The 17524-nt window shown below is 42.2% G+C and overlaps 1 protein-coding gene across 6 annotated transcripts in view; it reads left to right on the top strand.

Annotated features, from left to right (window-relative positions):
• Positions 1-586: 586 nt before the first annotated feature.
• IL12RB1 (interleukin 12 receptor subunit beta 1) overlaps positions 587-17524 on the top strand; it is a 252769-nt gene continuing 235831 nt past the window's right edge. For 5 of the 6 annotated variants that reach the window (XM_088450878.1, XM_088450882.1, XM_088450880.1 and 2 more), the window contains exons 1-2: positions 587-800; positions 873-999. In XM_088450878.1, coding sequence (XP_088307004.1) covers positions 875-999 — 125 coding nt within the window. In that variant the 5' untranslated portion in view covers positions 587-800; positions 873-874. Of the gene's footprint in view, positions 1000-17524 lie in introns of all 6 variants that reach the window. The other variant, XM_088450879.1, reaches the window with a different exon arrangement.

Here is a 17524-nt window from a genome sequence, read left to right on the forward strand (position 1 = left end):
CCCCCCTCAATCAGGTCCCCTCTATAACACATATCCCTACACGAAGCTTTACCCCATCACTCATAGCTCTCTCCTACTCACACATATCCTCTCCCACACACACAGCACTCCCCATCACACAGATCTCCCCCTCACTCAGCTTACCTCCCCTTACATAGCTCTCCCCATCACTCAGCCTCCCCTCACACACAGTGCTCCCCCTTGACTCAGATCATCTCCCCCTCGCACAAACCCCTCCTCCCCCCACAGCTCTCCCCCTCCCTCAGCTCCCCTCCCCTCAAACAGCTCTCGCCCCTCACTTAGCCTCCCCTCACACACACAGCTTTCCCCACTCACTGAGATCCCCTTACACAGCTCTCTCCCCCTCACTCAAATCCCCCATTCACACACACAGATCACCGCAGATCAGCCATCCGACGGGGAGCAGATCACCTGCTGCTGAGCTGAGCCTGAAACACAAAAAGAGCCCCAGAGCGCCAGAGATCAGCCATCAGATGAAAGGCAGGACACCTGCTGAGCTGAGCCTGAATGAATCACATAAAGAGATCAATGCCTCCATATTGGGGGCGTGTGGTGTGGGCGGAGCCACAAGCGCCACTTCACCCACACTATGCCCCGTCTGGAGGCATTGATCTCTTTATGTGATTCGTTCAGGCTCAGCTCAGCAGGCTGATCTCCGGTGCTCTGGACGGAGCAGGCGCCAGGACCAGGAGTTCCACTGGAACCATCCTCGCTACACCCCTGGCTGCACGCTTGCTCACTGCATCCATTCACTGCTGCTCTGCTTTGCAAAGCAGCAGGTACGAGGGAGGCACTCTCTATCTATGCCCATTTCAAGTAAAAGCATTACAATATAATTTATGTTATTACAGGTATGACCAAGAAATCCCCTACAGATCTCATGTGCTACCAGAATTATACCTTAAAAGAGAACTTTTGCTTTTGTAGCTGGAAAGCTGGAGAGGATTCAGAACATGCTCGTTATACTTTTTTGTACTGGTAAGTATTAATTGTAGAGTAACATGCTTAATATGGCACATCATGGTAAACATGCAATGTTGTGTGGTAATTGTACTTGACAATAAGTGAATGAAAAAGTGGAAAAATCACCCTGAATCCCAGACTAGCGTGCAATAAGCTAGCAGGCGCTTGTGTACTTGTGGTTTTTAAAAGGCATGAAATGGCTGAATTTTTCCTTTAACAATGGAAAAAATGATAGCAAGCAAGAGGTTTTCAGCAAGTTAAAGCCACTATATTATTTTGGGATACATTAAAATGCCTACAATATACAGTAATATGATTTTTAAGTAATTTTAAGTTTCTGAAAAATATTGTGAAAAAAACTCCCATCTGCAAGTTCAAAAGCTAAAAACTAAAAACCATGTTAACTCTTATTGGCAGCCATAATAAATTATTGTGGATTTCTAATTGAATAGTGAAAACACACAGACGCAAGTTTTTGACTCGTAGTAAGCATATCATGGCCAAGTTGCATCTAATTAAATTAGGGCCAAAGAATCACTGATTGGTAATATTTGAAACAGCATTGTCAATACTGTGACTCAAGAGAGTAAACGACAGACTGCAGAAGAGACAAGCAGATGTTATACAAAATAGGTTATGGTATCTGGGAGGAAGTGGTTATAGTTCTAATAACGATTCTTTGTTTTCACTGTTTCTACATTTGCTTATGAGCAGAGCCGTAACTAGACTTTTTGGTGCCCTGTGCCAGAAAGAGCATTGGTGCCCCCCTCATTTTTCAAAGGAACATAATGCACCCAAAAAAGGGCTATGGCTTAATGGGGAAGGGCCAGGGAAGAGATAGGGGAGGTCAGGAGATGCTGGGGATGAAATAAGAGGAAGCTACAAGCAAGAATGATAAAAAACAGAAATTTGACAGGCCCCCTGACCTGTGGTGCCCTGTGCGATGGCACCAGCCGCACTACCGTAGCTATGGCCTGCTTATGAGATTATGAGAACAACCTTCACACAATTGCAGGGAGAATAACTAAACATGACTAACTCTGCTTTAATGAGAATACCTTTTTAGAAGTATGACAATACGGCATAACTGGCTTGACATTAAATTGTTGAACCAATCCCTTTTGTTACTGATATCAGCATGGTGAATGGAGTTCTAACAGAGATTATGATAGGAAACACAGGACATTTGAAACAAAACTAAAAACTTTTTTGAAACGAATGTGAGACCATGCACAACGCATTCTCTGATATACATAATAATATGATCTCTAACTAGTGTAACTAGTATACTTTGAGTGTTTTTTTTGCTGCATCTGAGCTGTGACTACTATGCACAATGTATAGAGAAAGTCGCTACTCTACACCGCTCGGTGCAGCTTAGTTGCGTCGGGTATCTTGCGCTATATGGTGTATTGGCGCTTGGTGTTTTGGGGATTGGTGCATGAGGACACATCTGTCTGCTTTGGAGTGCAGTGCAACAATGACCGTTGGATTTTTGGTTCCTCAAACATGCACATGCGGATTGAATATCAGGACCCGAGGTAAGTAGTATTCTCCATTTTTGTTTTACTTTTAGAACTGTGCCAAAGTAGAAAAACAAAATCTGAAATTATTTTTAAGTGCTAAATAATGATACCTATGGTACGCTAATCCACCCTACAGTATATATTTAGTCTTTTATCCTTCCGTGAGTGTTCTGCATAGGTACATACTTATTCTGCAGATAAGTACGGTCATTTTACTTACCAGTCTACTGTGTGGAACAGTGTGAAATCCTTATACAAACTCCAACTATTGCACAATCTAGGTGTTTATTTACTAAACTTTGGGGTGTGCACCAGCCACTTTTCGTGTTTTGTGTTTTGGTTTTGGATCTGGATCTCTCTTCGTGTTTTGGATCTGGATTGGTTTTGCCAAAACCACCCTTCGGTGTTTTGGGTTCTGGGTTTTGTGTTTTGGATCTGTATTTTTAAAAAAAAAAGCATAAAAACAGCTAAAATCACAGAATGTGTTGATTTTTCTGCTCCTATGCTATTATTAACCTCAAAAACCTTAATTTCCACTCATTTCCAGTCTATTCTGAACACCTCACAATAGTGTTTTTATGTCCAAAAGGTTGCACCGAGGTAGATGGATGACTATGCTAAGCGACACGAGTGGGCGGCACAAACACATGGCCCATCTAGGAGTGACACTGCAGTGGCAGACAGGATGGCAGTTTGAAAACTAGGCTGCAAACAGTACATAATGCAAAGTAAAAAAAGAGGTGCAAGATGGAATTGTCCTTGGGCCCTCCCACCCACCCTTATGTTGTATAAACAGGACATGCACACTTTAACAAACCAATCATTTCAGCGCCAGGGTCTGCCACAGGACTGTGGCTGAAATGATTGGTTCGTTTGGGCCCCCACAAAACAAGCTGGCAATTAATCTGTCCCTGCACAAACTGGCTCTACGGAGGCAAGATGTCGTCCTCATCCACCGATTCCTCACCCTCTTCAGTGTTGTGTACATCCTCATCCTCACAGATTATTAATTCGTCCCTGCTGGAATCCACCACCACAGGTCCCTCTGTACGTTCTGGAGGCTGGTCTCCCTGGAAGAGTTGATAATTCATTTTTATGAACATCATCTTCTTCACATTTTGTGGAAGCAACCTCCTACGCCTTTCACTGACAAGGTTCCCGGCTGCACTAAACACTCTTTCGGAGTACACACTGGAGGGGAAGCAATCGGAAAGCCGACTGCCTATATACCGGCAGCCGGCTTCCCGACTGTCTTATCCCGGCAAGGGTGAAATGCCGGGTATCTAGATGTAGATGCCCGCATTTCCCCGACGCCGGGAGACTGGCGCCCGGTATCACGATCGTAGTGATGCCGGGCGCCGCAAGCGGACAGCCGCGGGGGGGAGGGTTAGGTTTAGGGCTCCCGGGGTGGACTTAGGGTTAGGCACCCCCTCGGGAGGGTTAGGGTTAGGCTAGGGGGAGGGAGGGATAGGGTTAGGCACCCCTGGAGGGGACTTAGGGTTAGGCACCCCCCCGGGGGACTTAGGTTTAGGCAGCGGGGAAGGGGGTGGTTAGGGTTAGGCACTTACAGGGGGGATTAGGGTTAGGCACTTGGGGGGGAAGTTAGGGTTAGGCACCCCTAAGGAGGGTTAGGGTTAGGGGGGTTAGGTTAGTACATACTTACCTATCCACGATCAGGATTTCCAGCGCTGTCGGGCTTCCGCTGCGTCGCACTCTGCTCCTGTCGGGCTGGCGGTGACAGGAATCATACCCATTCCCACTGGAGGAGGGGCAACTCAGGTAACATAGAGGCAGTTTGTACAGGGGCCTCCAAATTGCCTTTTTTTCCTGCCAGTACATGTACGGACTGTCTGACATGCCTACTTGGATGCTGTCACCGATGTAATCCTTTAACAGACAGACAGACGCACGCTTGTCGCTGCTGCTTTGAGGATGCACGTGCGGCTACAGCCCACACAATTCACAAAGACAGAAAAAAAAAGAATTTTTTATTTTTTGTGGAGCGCACTTTGAGGGTTACACCACCCTTTAACAGACAGACGCACGCTTGTCGCTGCTGCTTTGAGGATGCAGGTGCGGCTGCTGTGCATACATTTCACACACAAACACAGAAAAAAAGAAGAAGATTATTTTATTTTGGTTGGAGCTCACTTTGGGGGTTACACCACCCTTTAACAGACAGATGCATGCTTGGCGCTGCTGCTTTGAGGATGCAGGTGCGGCTACTGCGCATACATTTCACACACAAACACAGAAAAAAAGAAGATTATTTTATTTTGTTGGAGCGCACTTTGGGGGTAACACCACCCTTTAACAGACAGACGCATGGTTGTCGCTGCTGCTTTGAGGACAGTATCCTATGCAGTGACAGTAGACTTGTCAGAAATTGTTGGCACGTCCTTCAGTCCGGACCAGATGTCCAAACCGGCCCTTGACTTATGACACAAGCACACGCTTGGCGCTGCTACTGTGTTGATGCACGTGCGGCTACATCGCACACAAGTCACAAACATTAAAAAAATTGTTTTTTATTTTTTGGAGCACTTTGAGGGTTACACCATCCTTTAACAGACAGACGCACGCTTGTCGCTGCTGCTTTGAGGATGCAAGTGCGGCTACAGCCCACACAATTCACAAAGACAGAAAAAAACAGAATAATTTTTTTATTGTTTGTGGAGCGCACTTTGAGGGTTACACCACCCTTTAACAGACAGACGTACGCTTGTCGCTGCTGCTTTGAGGATGCAGGTGGAATCTAGACGGGATTTGGAACCGGGGACACACTACCTCCATCAATTGTCTAAATCCCACTGCACTAATGGCGGATACCGGACGCACGTCTAACACCAACATAGCAGTCAAGGCCTCTGTTATACGTTTTGCATCAGGATGACTGCTGTCATACTTCATCCTCCTCGCTAGGGACTGTTGGAGGGTCAATTGTTTAGTAAAAGTAGTGGTGTTCCTACTTCCTCTCTGGGATGATGAACAACTCCCAGCAGCAGCAACAGCACTAGGAGGAAGTGGTTCTTGATCTTTCCCTATTTTATTTTTATCGGAGAAAGTTTGGTCCTCCATTTATGTTATATTGATATATACGTGCGGCTAAGGCGCACACAAACACAGAAAATATTTTTTTATTTTTGTTGGACACTAGTGCACTTTGTAGGTTACACCACCCTTTAAGAAATGAGCCAGCTGGCCCTTTACTTATGGGACACAGGCGCACGCTTGGCGCTGATCCTTTGTTGATGCACGTGCAGCCATAGTGCACACAATTCACAAACAGAGAAAATATTTTTTTATTTTGTTTGGAGTGCACTTTGGGGGTTACAGCACCCTTTAATGGTCAAGCCAGCCGGCCCTTTACTTATGACACAGGCGCACGCTTGGCACTACTTTGTTGATGCACGTGCTGCTACTGCGCACACAATTCACAAACACAAAAAAATATATATATATATTTTTTTTGGAGTGCACTTTGGGGGTTACAGCACCCTTTAACAGTCAAGCCAGCCGGCCCTTTACCTATAACACAGGCGCACGCTTGGTGCTACTTTGTTGATGCATGTGCAGCTACTGCGCACACAATTCACAAACACAAAAAAATATATTTTTTTATTTTGTTTGGATTGCCCTTTGGGGGTTACAGCACCCTTTAACGGACAAGCCAGCCGGCCCTTTACTTATGGGATACAGGCGCACGCTTGGCGCTGCTCCTTTGTTGATGCACGTGCAGCCACAGTGCACACAATTCACTAACAAAGAAAATATTTTTTTATTTTGTTTGGAGTGCTCTTTGGGGATTACAGCACCCTTTAACAGTCAAGCCAGCCAGCTCTTTACTTATGACACAGGCGGACGCTTGGCACTACTTTGATGATGCACTTGCGGCTACTGCGCACACAATTCAAAAACACAGAAAAAATATTTATTTTTTTTGCACTTTGGGGGAGCACCCCTGATGGACAGACCACCCCCTGGACAACACTACAGCACGCCTTTAGGACTGGGACACTGCACAGGACTTTGGAGTGGACACAGCCCCTATGGACAACTGACTGCACAACACAGTCCAGCCAGCACCTATGGACTTTGGAGGAGTGGATACAGCCCCTATGGACAACAGCAGCACAGCACAACACAGCCAGCCCCTATGGACTTTGGAGGAGTGGACACAGCCCCTATGGACAACAGCAGCAAAGCGCAGCACAGCACAACACTTCGCTACACAGCCCGGCCAGCCCTAACTCCCTCTTCACTGTCCACAGCCGAGTGAGAAAATGGGCCAACGTGGGTACCTTATATAGAATCCAAAACCCGTGAGACCTGGAAGGCGGGATGATGACGTTTTGCCTCGATTTCAGATCCGAGACAGGCGGGAAAAGTCGAGCCTGACTCGGATCGGCCTCGGATCGGGGGGGCTTGGGGGGGTTCGGATTTCAGAAATCCGAACCCGCTCACTCCTAGTTTAAATCTAAATTTCTGATCATGTTTTGCTAGTAATTAAATTTCGGGCATAAACACTATTAAAAGCACCAGGTTTTAGAACCCAATGCTTAATAAATAAACATCTAGAGGGTTATGTACTAAGCCTTGGAGAGAGATAAAATGTAGAGAGAAAAAGTACCAACCAATCAGCTCCTAACTCATTTTTCAAACACAGCCTGTAAACTGACAGGAGCTGATTGGTTGGTACTTTATCTCTCTCCACTTTATCTCTCTACAAGGCTTAGTACATTTCCCCCCTAGTCTATTAGTGATCTAATCATGTTAAAAGCATCGTTTTTCATTCATGACACTGTGAAACATACAGCTAGCAATGGGTGGAAGATCAATGCAGCTTACATTACAAGTTAACACACATATACACATGTACATATACATACATGTAAAAATGCTCTCTAGCAAATCTCAGAAGGGCAAGATACCATAGTGAAACTTTCTGATAAAGGAGGGAATGTGGTTTTATGGCCAAGATCAATGTTGAAGAATTAAATAAGCAATTGAATGATAAAATTTGCTATAAATAAATGATTCCACTGGGTAGACCAATGGTCTCAGGTGTAGGGACTTTACCTGAAAAAGCAAGCATATTTGTAGATCAGTACCTTCATAAATATGCACTTTCCATATTTTCCTACACCAGAGACACTATGGACATACTTACTAAATGACAAAATCTGAACGTCAACCCAGGAGTATGGCTAGTCTCATGTGAAGTGTGAGGTCTCTATACAAGTATTTGTCATCATGATAGCATAGCCTCAGAAAAAATATTTTCTGGATATGGAGGTCTATAGTGAATTCAATGAATTCATAATTGCACTTTTGGAATTTCTTTGTATGCAATGAACAGTTCTACCTGCAGGTTATAGGGATGTAATGGGGATGGCATGTGCTCCAAACTCTTCCTGGGATAGTGGGAGAAGGAATTTGTTTTCCAAGAATCCCATGAAGTATATACAGATCAAATCAAGTTATACTTCCTATACATTGATGATGGTCTTCTAATTTGAGATGGAGAGAAGTTTTTGGAAGAATTTATTTTACTACTGAACACCAATGATTTGAACTTCAAATTAACCCATGAAATGAGTCAGAAGGAGATTAACTTCCTTGATCTAACGATCAAAATTGAAGAGGATGGATTTATATCAATAGATATGTTCAGAAAATCCACGGCGACTAATAGTCTTTTGCATGCTACCAGTTCTCACCTACCAGCTATTATTAAAGGAATTCCAAAAGGTGAAATCCTAAGAACAAAAAGGAACTGTTCCAATCCAGATTCTTCCAAACAAAGAGAAAAACAACTATGTGATTGGCTTAAACAATAAGGCTATAGTAATCGTATGATAAAACATGCAAAAAAATCCATTCAAACATTTTCTAGAGAAACCCTGCCCATACTGAAAATCAATAATGATACTATCACAGATACAGTCACTAGATATAATTATATAAAAATCAAATCCATGTCTCACAAAAGATATATATATCTGTCGACAATATTATTAAATATTAATCTTCCTTTCAGGTATGATGAAAAAATGGTGGGTGGGGGTGATTATTAATTAAAAATAGAATAATCCTAAATTTATAAAACACATATAAAGGCTTGGACTGCCCAAGCCTTTTATATGTGATTTATACATTTAGGATTATTCTAATTTTAATTAATAATTATCCCCCAATTTTTTCATAATTCCTAAAAGGAATATTAATATTTAATAATATTGCCAACAGTTATGTCTATTGTGAGACATTGATTTGATAGTACAGATATGACACTACATTAGGACATCTCCTCACCTTCATATATATGCCTTTATTTTTTATTAACTGATATATGTTTGAGGAATTGATAATATTACAATACCTAGTATATTTAGGTGTTAGAAAAGTGGAAAATGATAAATATAATTTATATATATATATACAGTGTGTGTATATATATATATATATATATATATATATATATATATACTGTGTATATATATATATATGATATATGTATGTGTATACGTACATGTGTGTATGCATGTATTCATTAGAGATGTGCGCTGACCCCCGTGTTTTGGTTTTGGATCTGTATCTCCTCGTGTTTTGTATCTGGATTGATTTTGCCAAAACCGCCACTGTATGTTTTGTTTTTGGTTTTGGGTCTGTATTTCTTCTAAAAAAATCATAAAAACAGCTAAAATCATATAATTTGGGCCTGTTTTTGTTCCTACAGTATTATTAATCTCAATAACATTTATTTCCAGTCATTTCCAGTCAATTTTGACGACCTCACATCTCACAATATTGTTTTTTTCATCTAGTTTAGGGCCAAAAGGTTGCATCCAGCTAGTTGGCTAACTAAGCTAAGTGACAGCAGTGGGTGGCACTAACATGTGGCAGTTCTGCTTCAAAAATGGCACAGAGTGGCATTGCAGTGGCAGGCAGGATGGAAGTTTAATATACTATATGACCCCTATGAATTTTAAAAACCAAGAATGTTTTCCTTAACCAGCTCAGAGGCCCGACGGAGTTGGAATATGTTTATGGACTGAAGAAAGGGAAAGGACAGAAGGATTGATTAGTTTTTATTTAATTTTAATGTTTTGATTCTTAAAAAGATTTATGAGGGAAGATCAATCAAGGATCAAGTTCTTCAGTTTCTAAAAGACATCTTTGATCTGGAGTAGGTTTTTTAATTTTTTTATACATCATGATCTAGTAAAAAAAATGAGGTGGCCTTGCTTGTGGAGGTGCTGCTAGAGCATACTGTAAACAGATGTTTACTAATTTGTACTCAGGGAGGTTGTTAGGGATAATGGGACCAAGACTTGCTGTTTACATCAGAGGAAAGCAGCCTGTAGTTCTCCGGCTGAATTAGAACTCCCAGCATCTGTGATGTTTGCTGGGCCTACTGGAAGTTATTTGTCAACAACAGTTGGCATGCCTCAGGTTACCTCTTTACTGATTTACACACTGTATGCACCATGCAAATATATTTGTATGTGACCAATATACACAACTAATTTTTGTATTAAACGTATTTGCAGTGCACTTTATTGCACACATCCTGGCCGGAAGATGCTCTGTGCTACTGCTGCTTATATTTGCCCAGCCCATCAATTTGGTGGTTCAGAATTTTTTTTTAAAGTTGAAAGGGGCATGCAAGAGATGCTATCTTTGGCCAATACAATTCCTGGGCATTCATAAACCATTAAATTAAAAATGTCAGACAGCAATGCCCCAAACAGCACATAATGCAAAGAAAAGAGGTGTAAGATGGAATTGTCCTTGGGCCCTCCAACCCACCCTTATGTTGTATATATGAAACAGGACATTCACAGTTTAACAAACCAATCTCTTCAGCGACATGGACTGCCACTTTTGGCTGAAATGATTGGTTTGTTTGGTCCCCCCACAAAACAAGCTGCCAATGCACAGTGGACACTGGTGGCAATGATCCCATACACAAACTGGCTTTACAACATAGGTAAGATCCGATGTAGTCATCATCATCATCATCATCCCCATCAGTGCGTACATCCTCTTCTTCACACAATATTAATTTGTCCCTGCTGGAATCCACCATTACAGGCGCTACTGTATTTTTTTATTTCATTGTTGATAAAGGTCTTCCTCGTGGAATTTGTAATTCATTTTGATGATCATCATCTTTTCCACATTTTGGGGAAGTAACCTCCTACGCCGATCACTGACAAGGTTGCCAGTTGCACTGAAAACTTTTTCAGAGTACACACTGGAGGGTGGGCAACTCAAGTAAAGCAAAGCCAGTTTGTTTAAGGGACTCCAAATTGCCTCTTTTTCCTGCCAGTAGTGAAACGGACTGTCTGACATGCCTATTTGGATGCTATCCCTAAAATAATCATCCACCATTCTCTGAATTGTAACCGTATCAGACAAAGTCAAGGTAGACATGTCACTAAATGTAGGCAGTTCTTTCAGAACCAACCAGATGTCATTAGGTTTTGCTGACAGCTCTGCATCACCACCAGCAGTGGGTCTCTTAGGAAAATTTAGTTTTTTCCTGGCAGCCGCAGAAACTGAAGGAAGAAAATGCTATTTTTTCACCAACAGCTCTTTGCATCTTTTCAGATTTATGTCCGTCAGAAAGAAAGACACAAGGTATGACTTAAACCTAGGATCAAGTATTGTCGCCAAAATATAGTGATCTGATTTCAAGAGATTGATGACCCTTGGATCCTGGCAAAGTAAATGAAGGGCTTGATCTACAAGTCCGACGTACTTAGAGGAATCACTCCGTTTGAGCTCCTCATTCAGTTTCTCCAGCTGCTTTTGCAAAAGTTTGAAGGGGGAATGACCTGACCCAAGCTGGCAGTGTCTGAACTAACTTCTCACAAGTTCAAAGGGTTTGAGAACCTTGCACAACACAGAAATTATTCTCCACTGTGCTTGACTTATGTCATAGACCTTGGATGGCCTTTTGCTGCTTCTTCATCCGCTGAAGCACATAGAGGGTAGAATTCCACCTAGTTACTACCTCTTGCTTAAGCTGATGGCAGCGCAAATTCAACAGTACTTGCTGGTGCTGCAATCTTCGACATGCAGTTGCTGAATGTCGAAAATGTCCCAAACTCTTTCAGGCCACAGAGAGCATCTCCTGCACGCCCATCTTTTTTTTTAAAATGTTGCACTATCAAACTAATTGTGTGAGCAAAACATGGGATTTAGAGCCAGAAGCTCACTGGGGCTTGCGGCCAACGTGACCCTACCGCAAGGGTCTCATCACAAGCCCGATAGTCGCGATGGTCTTGACCTCCTGGTGCGAGTGACCAGGAGGCCGAAAAAAAAAACAAACACCCTGATTCAGAGCGAGCGCTTGTTCAGAGCGTCCGTTTCTGAATCAGGCCCTTTGCACACTTTGCATCTGTGACATGTGCTCTGTCGGCCATGATTGCTGCACTGCAAGCATTCCCCAGCCCCTCCTTTTTCTTTACTGAAAACGTCATCATAATTGTGAGCCAATAAAATCTTTTAAAAATTACATCACACTGTTTTAACATGGGTAACCCGGGTTGAGTTAAAAGGCACTAAATCTGCAATAACCCGGGAATAACCTGGATTGTTATGGCGATATGAAAGGCCCTGACCCGGGTCTGATCCAGGTTGGATCCGGGTTCAAAACCCAGGTCCGACCCGGGTTTGCGATGTGAAAGGGGTATGAGTGAATCTGGTGATACAGAGAGTAGCCTGCCTCTGAATGAGCTGGCATTTGTTAGATGCTGCTGCTGTTGCTATTTGCACTGTTGGAGGCAATATACCTACCCAGTGAGCTGTCGCAGTCATGTAATCTTTAGTTTGCCCTGTCCCACTTGTCCACATATCTGTGGTTAAGTGGACAGTGGGCACAACAGCATTTCGGAGGAGAAATGGGAGACTGGGAATTGCTATTTTAGAGAAGTGGAATCTAGAAGGGACATGTTAGTTGGGACACAGAATCTCAATTAACTTTCTAAAACCCACTGCATTAATGGCAGATACTGGACGCACATGTAATACCAGCATAGCTGTTATGACGTCAGTAATCTGCTGTGCAACTGGGTGTCTGTTGTCATAATTGTTCACCATTGCAAAGGATTGTTTGACAATCGTTTGTTTAAACTACTAAAAGTAGTCTTCCTAGTCCCCTTCTGGGATGAAGATCCACTCACAGTAGCAGCAGCAACAGGCGTAGCACTCAATGATCCTTCTGAGGATTCACGAATAGGAGAGGAGTCAGTCATTCTTATGAAATTGGATGCAGGACTACTTCCGATCATGATTGAGGATGTTGCTGATGATGCAGGTGTTGGTGGTGGAAATTGCAGGCGCTTGGATCTAACAGAGAAGAGAGCAGCTAGGTGACACTGGACTGATTGTTATGTTTATTTTTTAGCCAAAGTTTCTGAATTTGAACAACACTTTTCAAATTGATAAATGCGCTGCAAGTGACGTAACAGGAAGCAGGTTCCTAGATGGTTAAGGTCCCTACCTGTACTCACTCTTGCCTGGAAAACATTACAGATGACTTGACAACTGTTGACCGGATTTGGGTAGAAATTATTCCACACATGAAAAGTGGATTTTTTTGTCTTTTGCCCCGCATGACAACAATGGTCTTTTTTCTACCATGGGAAACAACTGTTGCCTGAACAACATCCTTGTTATTGCCAACTACAAAAATATCCCTCTCATCCTCCTGGTGTAATTCCATGGAAGCATCCTCGATTTCTACATCAGCATGTTGACTTGTGCTGCTCATCCCCACATTTGCAGAGGGCACGAAAATGGTGAAAGGAGGATCCTCTTCAAGAACAGTATTAGACAGGTCAGACTCACACATGGCAACCGTGGACACACTTGGACTCTCTTTAGGGATCTGTGACTTTTCGGAGCACACAGTTGGTTCATATGCCTTAGCAATTTTTATTTTTTGACACTTCTACAGGGAGAAAGGCTTACATCATCATAAGATGCAGAACCACCTGTCATAAATAAAGGCTAAGGCCTTATCCTTTCCTTGCCACTTCGTGTAGTAAATGGCATATTGCCAATTTTTGGTTTATCTGCAGCTAACTTAGTTTTTCATTTTTTTTTCTTTAACGCTGTAAAACTTTGCTTGCTTGATTTCAGTGCCCTGAGTCATGACTGGTGGCACTGGCAGCAGCTCCACCACTAGAATGTGGTTCCTGCTCTCCTCTCAACTGATCGTTCTCCATATTAACAAACACGAATGAAGTGGGGTACAGCACACACGTCAATTTGTACCAATTTTAAATATTACACTGCGGTATCAATGACCTACAGTGTCACAACATTTTTAATGAATAAGAAAAGAGTAACACACTGTGCTACCACTTACAATGTCACAATATTTTTTACGAATACAATGCATTTTCCACTTAGTGTCACAATATTTTTTACAAATACACTGCGTTTTCCACTTACAGTGTGACAATATTTTTTACGAATACACTGTGTTTTCCACTAAGTCTCAATATTTTTAATGAATACACTGCGTTTTCCACTTACAGTGTGACAATATGTTTTACGAATACACTGCAGTTACCACTAACAGCGTCAATATTTTTTATGAATACACTGCGTTTTCCACTTACAGTGTGACAATATGTTTTACGAATACACTGCAGTTACCACTTACAGTGTGATAATATTTTTTACAAATACACTGCATGTTCCACTTACAGTGTCTATATTTTTTCCAAATACACTGCGTGTCCACTAACAGTGTCAATATTTTTTCCGAATACACTGCATTTTCCACTTACAGTGTGACATATTTTATGAATACACTGTGTTTTCCACTTACAGTGTGACAATATTTTTTTACGAATACACTGCGTTTTCCACTTACAGTGTCACAATATTTTTTACGAATACATTGTGTTTTCCACACAGTGTCACAATATAGTTTTTACGAATACACTGCATTTTCCACTTACAGTGTGACAATATTTTTTTATGAATACACTGCGTTTTCCTCTAACAGTGTCAATATTTTTACGAATACACTGCGTTTTTCACTTAGTGTGACAATATTTTTTACGAATACACTGTGTTTTCCACTTACAGTGTCACAAACTATACGTGTATAAATATTACACTGTGGTATGACAGGCAGCGTCACAGTAAAAAATAATAATAATATAGTACACTGGGGTACAGCACAAAAAAAAATATATAATTTTTTTATTAATTATATTATTATTAGCTTTTATTTTTTTGTACACTGGGCACCCTTGAATGGACAGAGCAGCCCTGGTTGGACACAGCAGCTGCTGCCCCTGGATGGACACAGAAACCCCTGGATGGACACAGCAGCCCCTGTCCCAGATGAAAACGACAACTCCTGGATGGACTCAGCAGCCCCTGCCCTAGATGGACACAACAACCCCTGGATGGACACAACAACCCCTGGATGGACACAGCAGCCCCTGGATGGACACAGCAGCCACTGCCCCTTGATGGACACAGCAACCCCTGGATGGATACAGCAGATGCTGAATGGACACAGAAGCCCCTGCCCTTGATGGACACAGCAACCCCTGAATAGACACAGAAGTACCTGGATGGACACAGAATACCCTGCCCTTGATGGACACAGCAGCCCCTCTTGGATGAAGCACAGCCCTGACAGCCCGGGACTCAGCAAGCAAATGGCGCCGATCACAGTGGGGAGGTACTTTTATATAATCCAAAACCCGTGAGAATCTGACAGCGGGATGATGACATTTTGCCACGCTTTGAGATCTGAGTCAGGCGGGAAAACCTGAGCCAGACTCGGTTCTTGCCTCAGAACTGGAAGTTCAGGTGCGTCCGGTTCTCAGGGAACCAGACCCGCTCATCTCTAGTATACATGCATGTATATGTATGTATTAGAGATGTGCGTGGACCCCCATCTTTTGGTTTTGGATCTGGATCTCTCCTGGTTTTGGATCTGGATTGGTTTTGCCAAAACCTCACCTCCGTGTTTTGTTTTTGTGTTTTGGTTTTGGATCTGGATTTTTTCTTAAAAAATTAAAAAAACTGCTAAAATCACATCAAATTTGGCTTTTTTTGTTCCTACAGTATAAATAACCTCAATAACATTTATTTCCACTCATTTCCAGTCAATTTTGACCACCTCATAGCTCACAATATTGATTTTTTTATTAGTTAAAGGGCCAAAAGGTTGCATCCAGCTTGCTGGCTCAAAATTGATTGATATAATTATTAATAGAGTTGAGGACTGTGCAAAGATGATGGTTGGGATACCCTTGAGGATTGAAGAATTGATAGTTGATACTAGCTGGTGCAGCCTCTGGCTGTAAAATTGATAATAAATAAATTAAAAAATTAGTCATTGGTGCAGCCCCGGGCTGATTAATTAAAAATAAAAAGAAATTCATTGGTGCAGCCTCTGGCTGTAAAATTGATAATAAATTAATTAAAAAACAATTCATTTGTGCAGCCCCAGGCTGAATAATTAATAATAATTTAATTAAAAAAGTACAAAACAATTCATTGGTTGCAGCCCCTGGCTGTAATATTGATAATAAATTAATTTAAAAACAAATCATTGCTTCCTAAACCAACCGTAACATTAATTTAAAATGTCAGGCAGCAATGCCCCAAGCAGCACATAATGGAAAGGAGAAAGGTGCAAGATGGAATAGTGTTTGGGCGCTCCCACCCATCCTTATGTTGTATACGAAACAGGACATTCACAGTTTAACAAACCAATCATTTCAGCGACAAGGACTGCCAATTGTGGCTCAAATGATTGGTTTGTTTGACCCCCATAAAACAAGCTGCCAATGTGATATGGACATGGAAATGAAAATGATCCCATACACAATCTGGCTTTACATTACTAGTTGTCGTCGTCCTCGTCATCCCCATCAGTGTGTACATCCTCTTCTTCACACAATATTAATTCCTCCCCGCTGGAATCACCATAGGCGCCTCTGTAATTTTTTGATGTAATTGTTGGTAGAGGTCTTCCTTATGGAATTTGTAATTCATTTTAAGGAACATCATCTTTTCCACATTTTGAGGAAGTAACTTCCTACGCCGATCACTGACAAGGTTGCCAGCTGCACTGAAAACTCTTTCGGTGTACACACTGGAGGGTGGGCAACTTAAGTAAAGCAAAGCCAGTTTGTTTATGGGCCTCCAAATTGCTTCTTTTTCCTGCCAGTACTGAAAGGGACTGTCTGACATGCCTATTAGGATGTTATCTCTGAAATAGTCCTCCACCATTCTGTGAATGCAGACCGTATCACACATAGTCACGGTAGAAGACATGTCACTAGTAGGCAGTTCTCTCAGGCCCGACCAGATGTCATTTTTTGGTGACTGATCTGCATGACCAGCAGGCATTCTGTAAGGAAAATTTAGTCTTTTCCTCGCAGCTGCAGAAACTGAAGGAGGAGTTGATGGCATTTCATGTGCGGCTGCAGCTAACAATTTTGTTACCAACATATCTTTGCACAGTTTTAGATTTTGGTCTGTTGGAAAAAAAACTCACAAGGTAGGACTTAAACTTAGGATCCAGAATGGTTGCCAAAATATATTTTTCAGATTTCAAAAGATTGACGACTCTTGGATCCTGGTGAAGTGAATCAAGGGCTTGATCCACCAGTCCAACATACTTTGCGCAATCGCTCCATTTTACCTCCTACTTCAGTTTCTCCAGCTGTTTTTTTTTAAAGTCTGATAAGGGGAATGACCTGACTCAAGCTGGCAGTGTCTGAACTAACTTCACGCGTGGCAAGTTCAAAGGGTTTGAGAACCTTGCACAACACGGAAATTATTTTCCACTGCACTTGAGTAAGGTGCATTCCCCCTCGACGGCCTATGTTATAGTCCATTGTATAGCCCTGGATGGCTTTTGCTGTTCCTCCATCCACTGAAGCATATAGAGAGTTACTATCTCTTGCTTCAGCTGATGGCAGGGCAAATTTAACAGTATCTGCTTGTCATGCACTCTT

This window comes from Taudactylus pleione, unplaced genomic scaffold (assembly GCF_031769625.1).
Source record: "Taudactylus pleione unplaced genomic scaffold, aTauple2 ptg000532l, whole genome shotgun sequence".
In the NCBI taxonomy this organism is placed as follows: domain Eukaryota; kingdom Metazoa; phylum Chordata; class Amphibia; order Anura; family Myobatrachidae; genus Taudactylus; species Taudactylus pleione.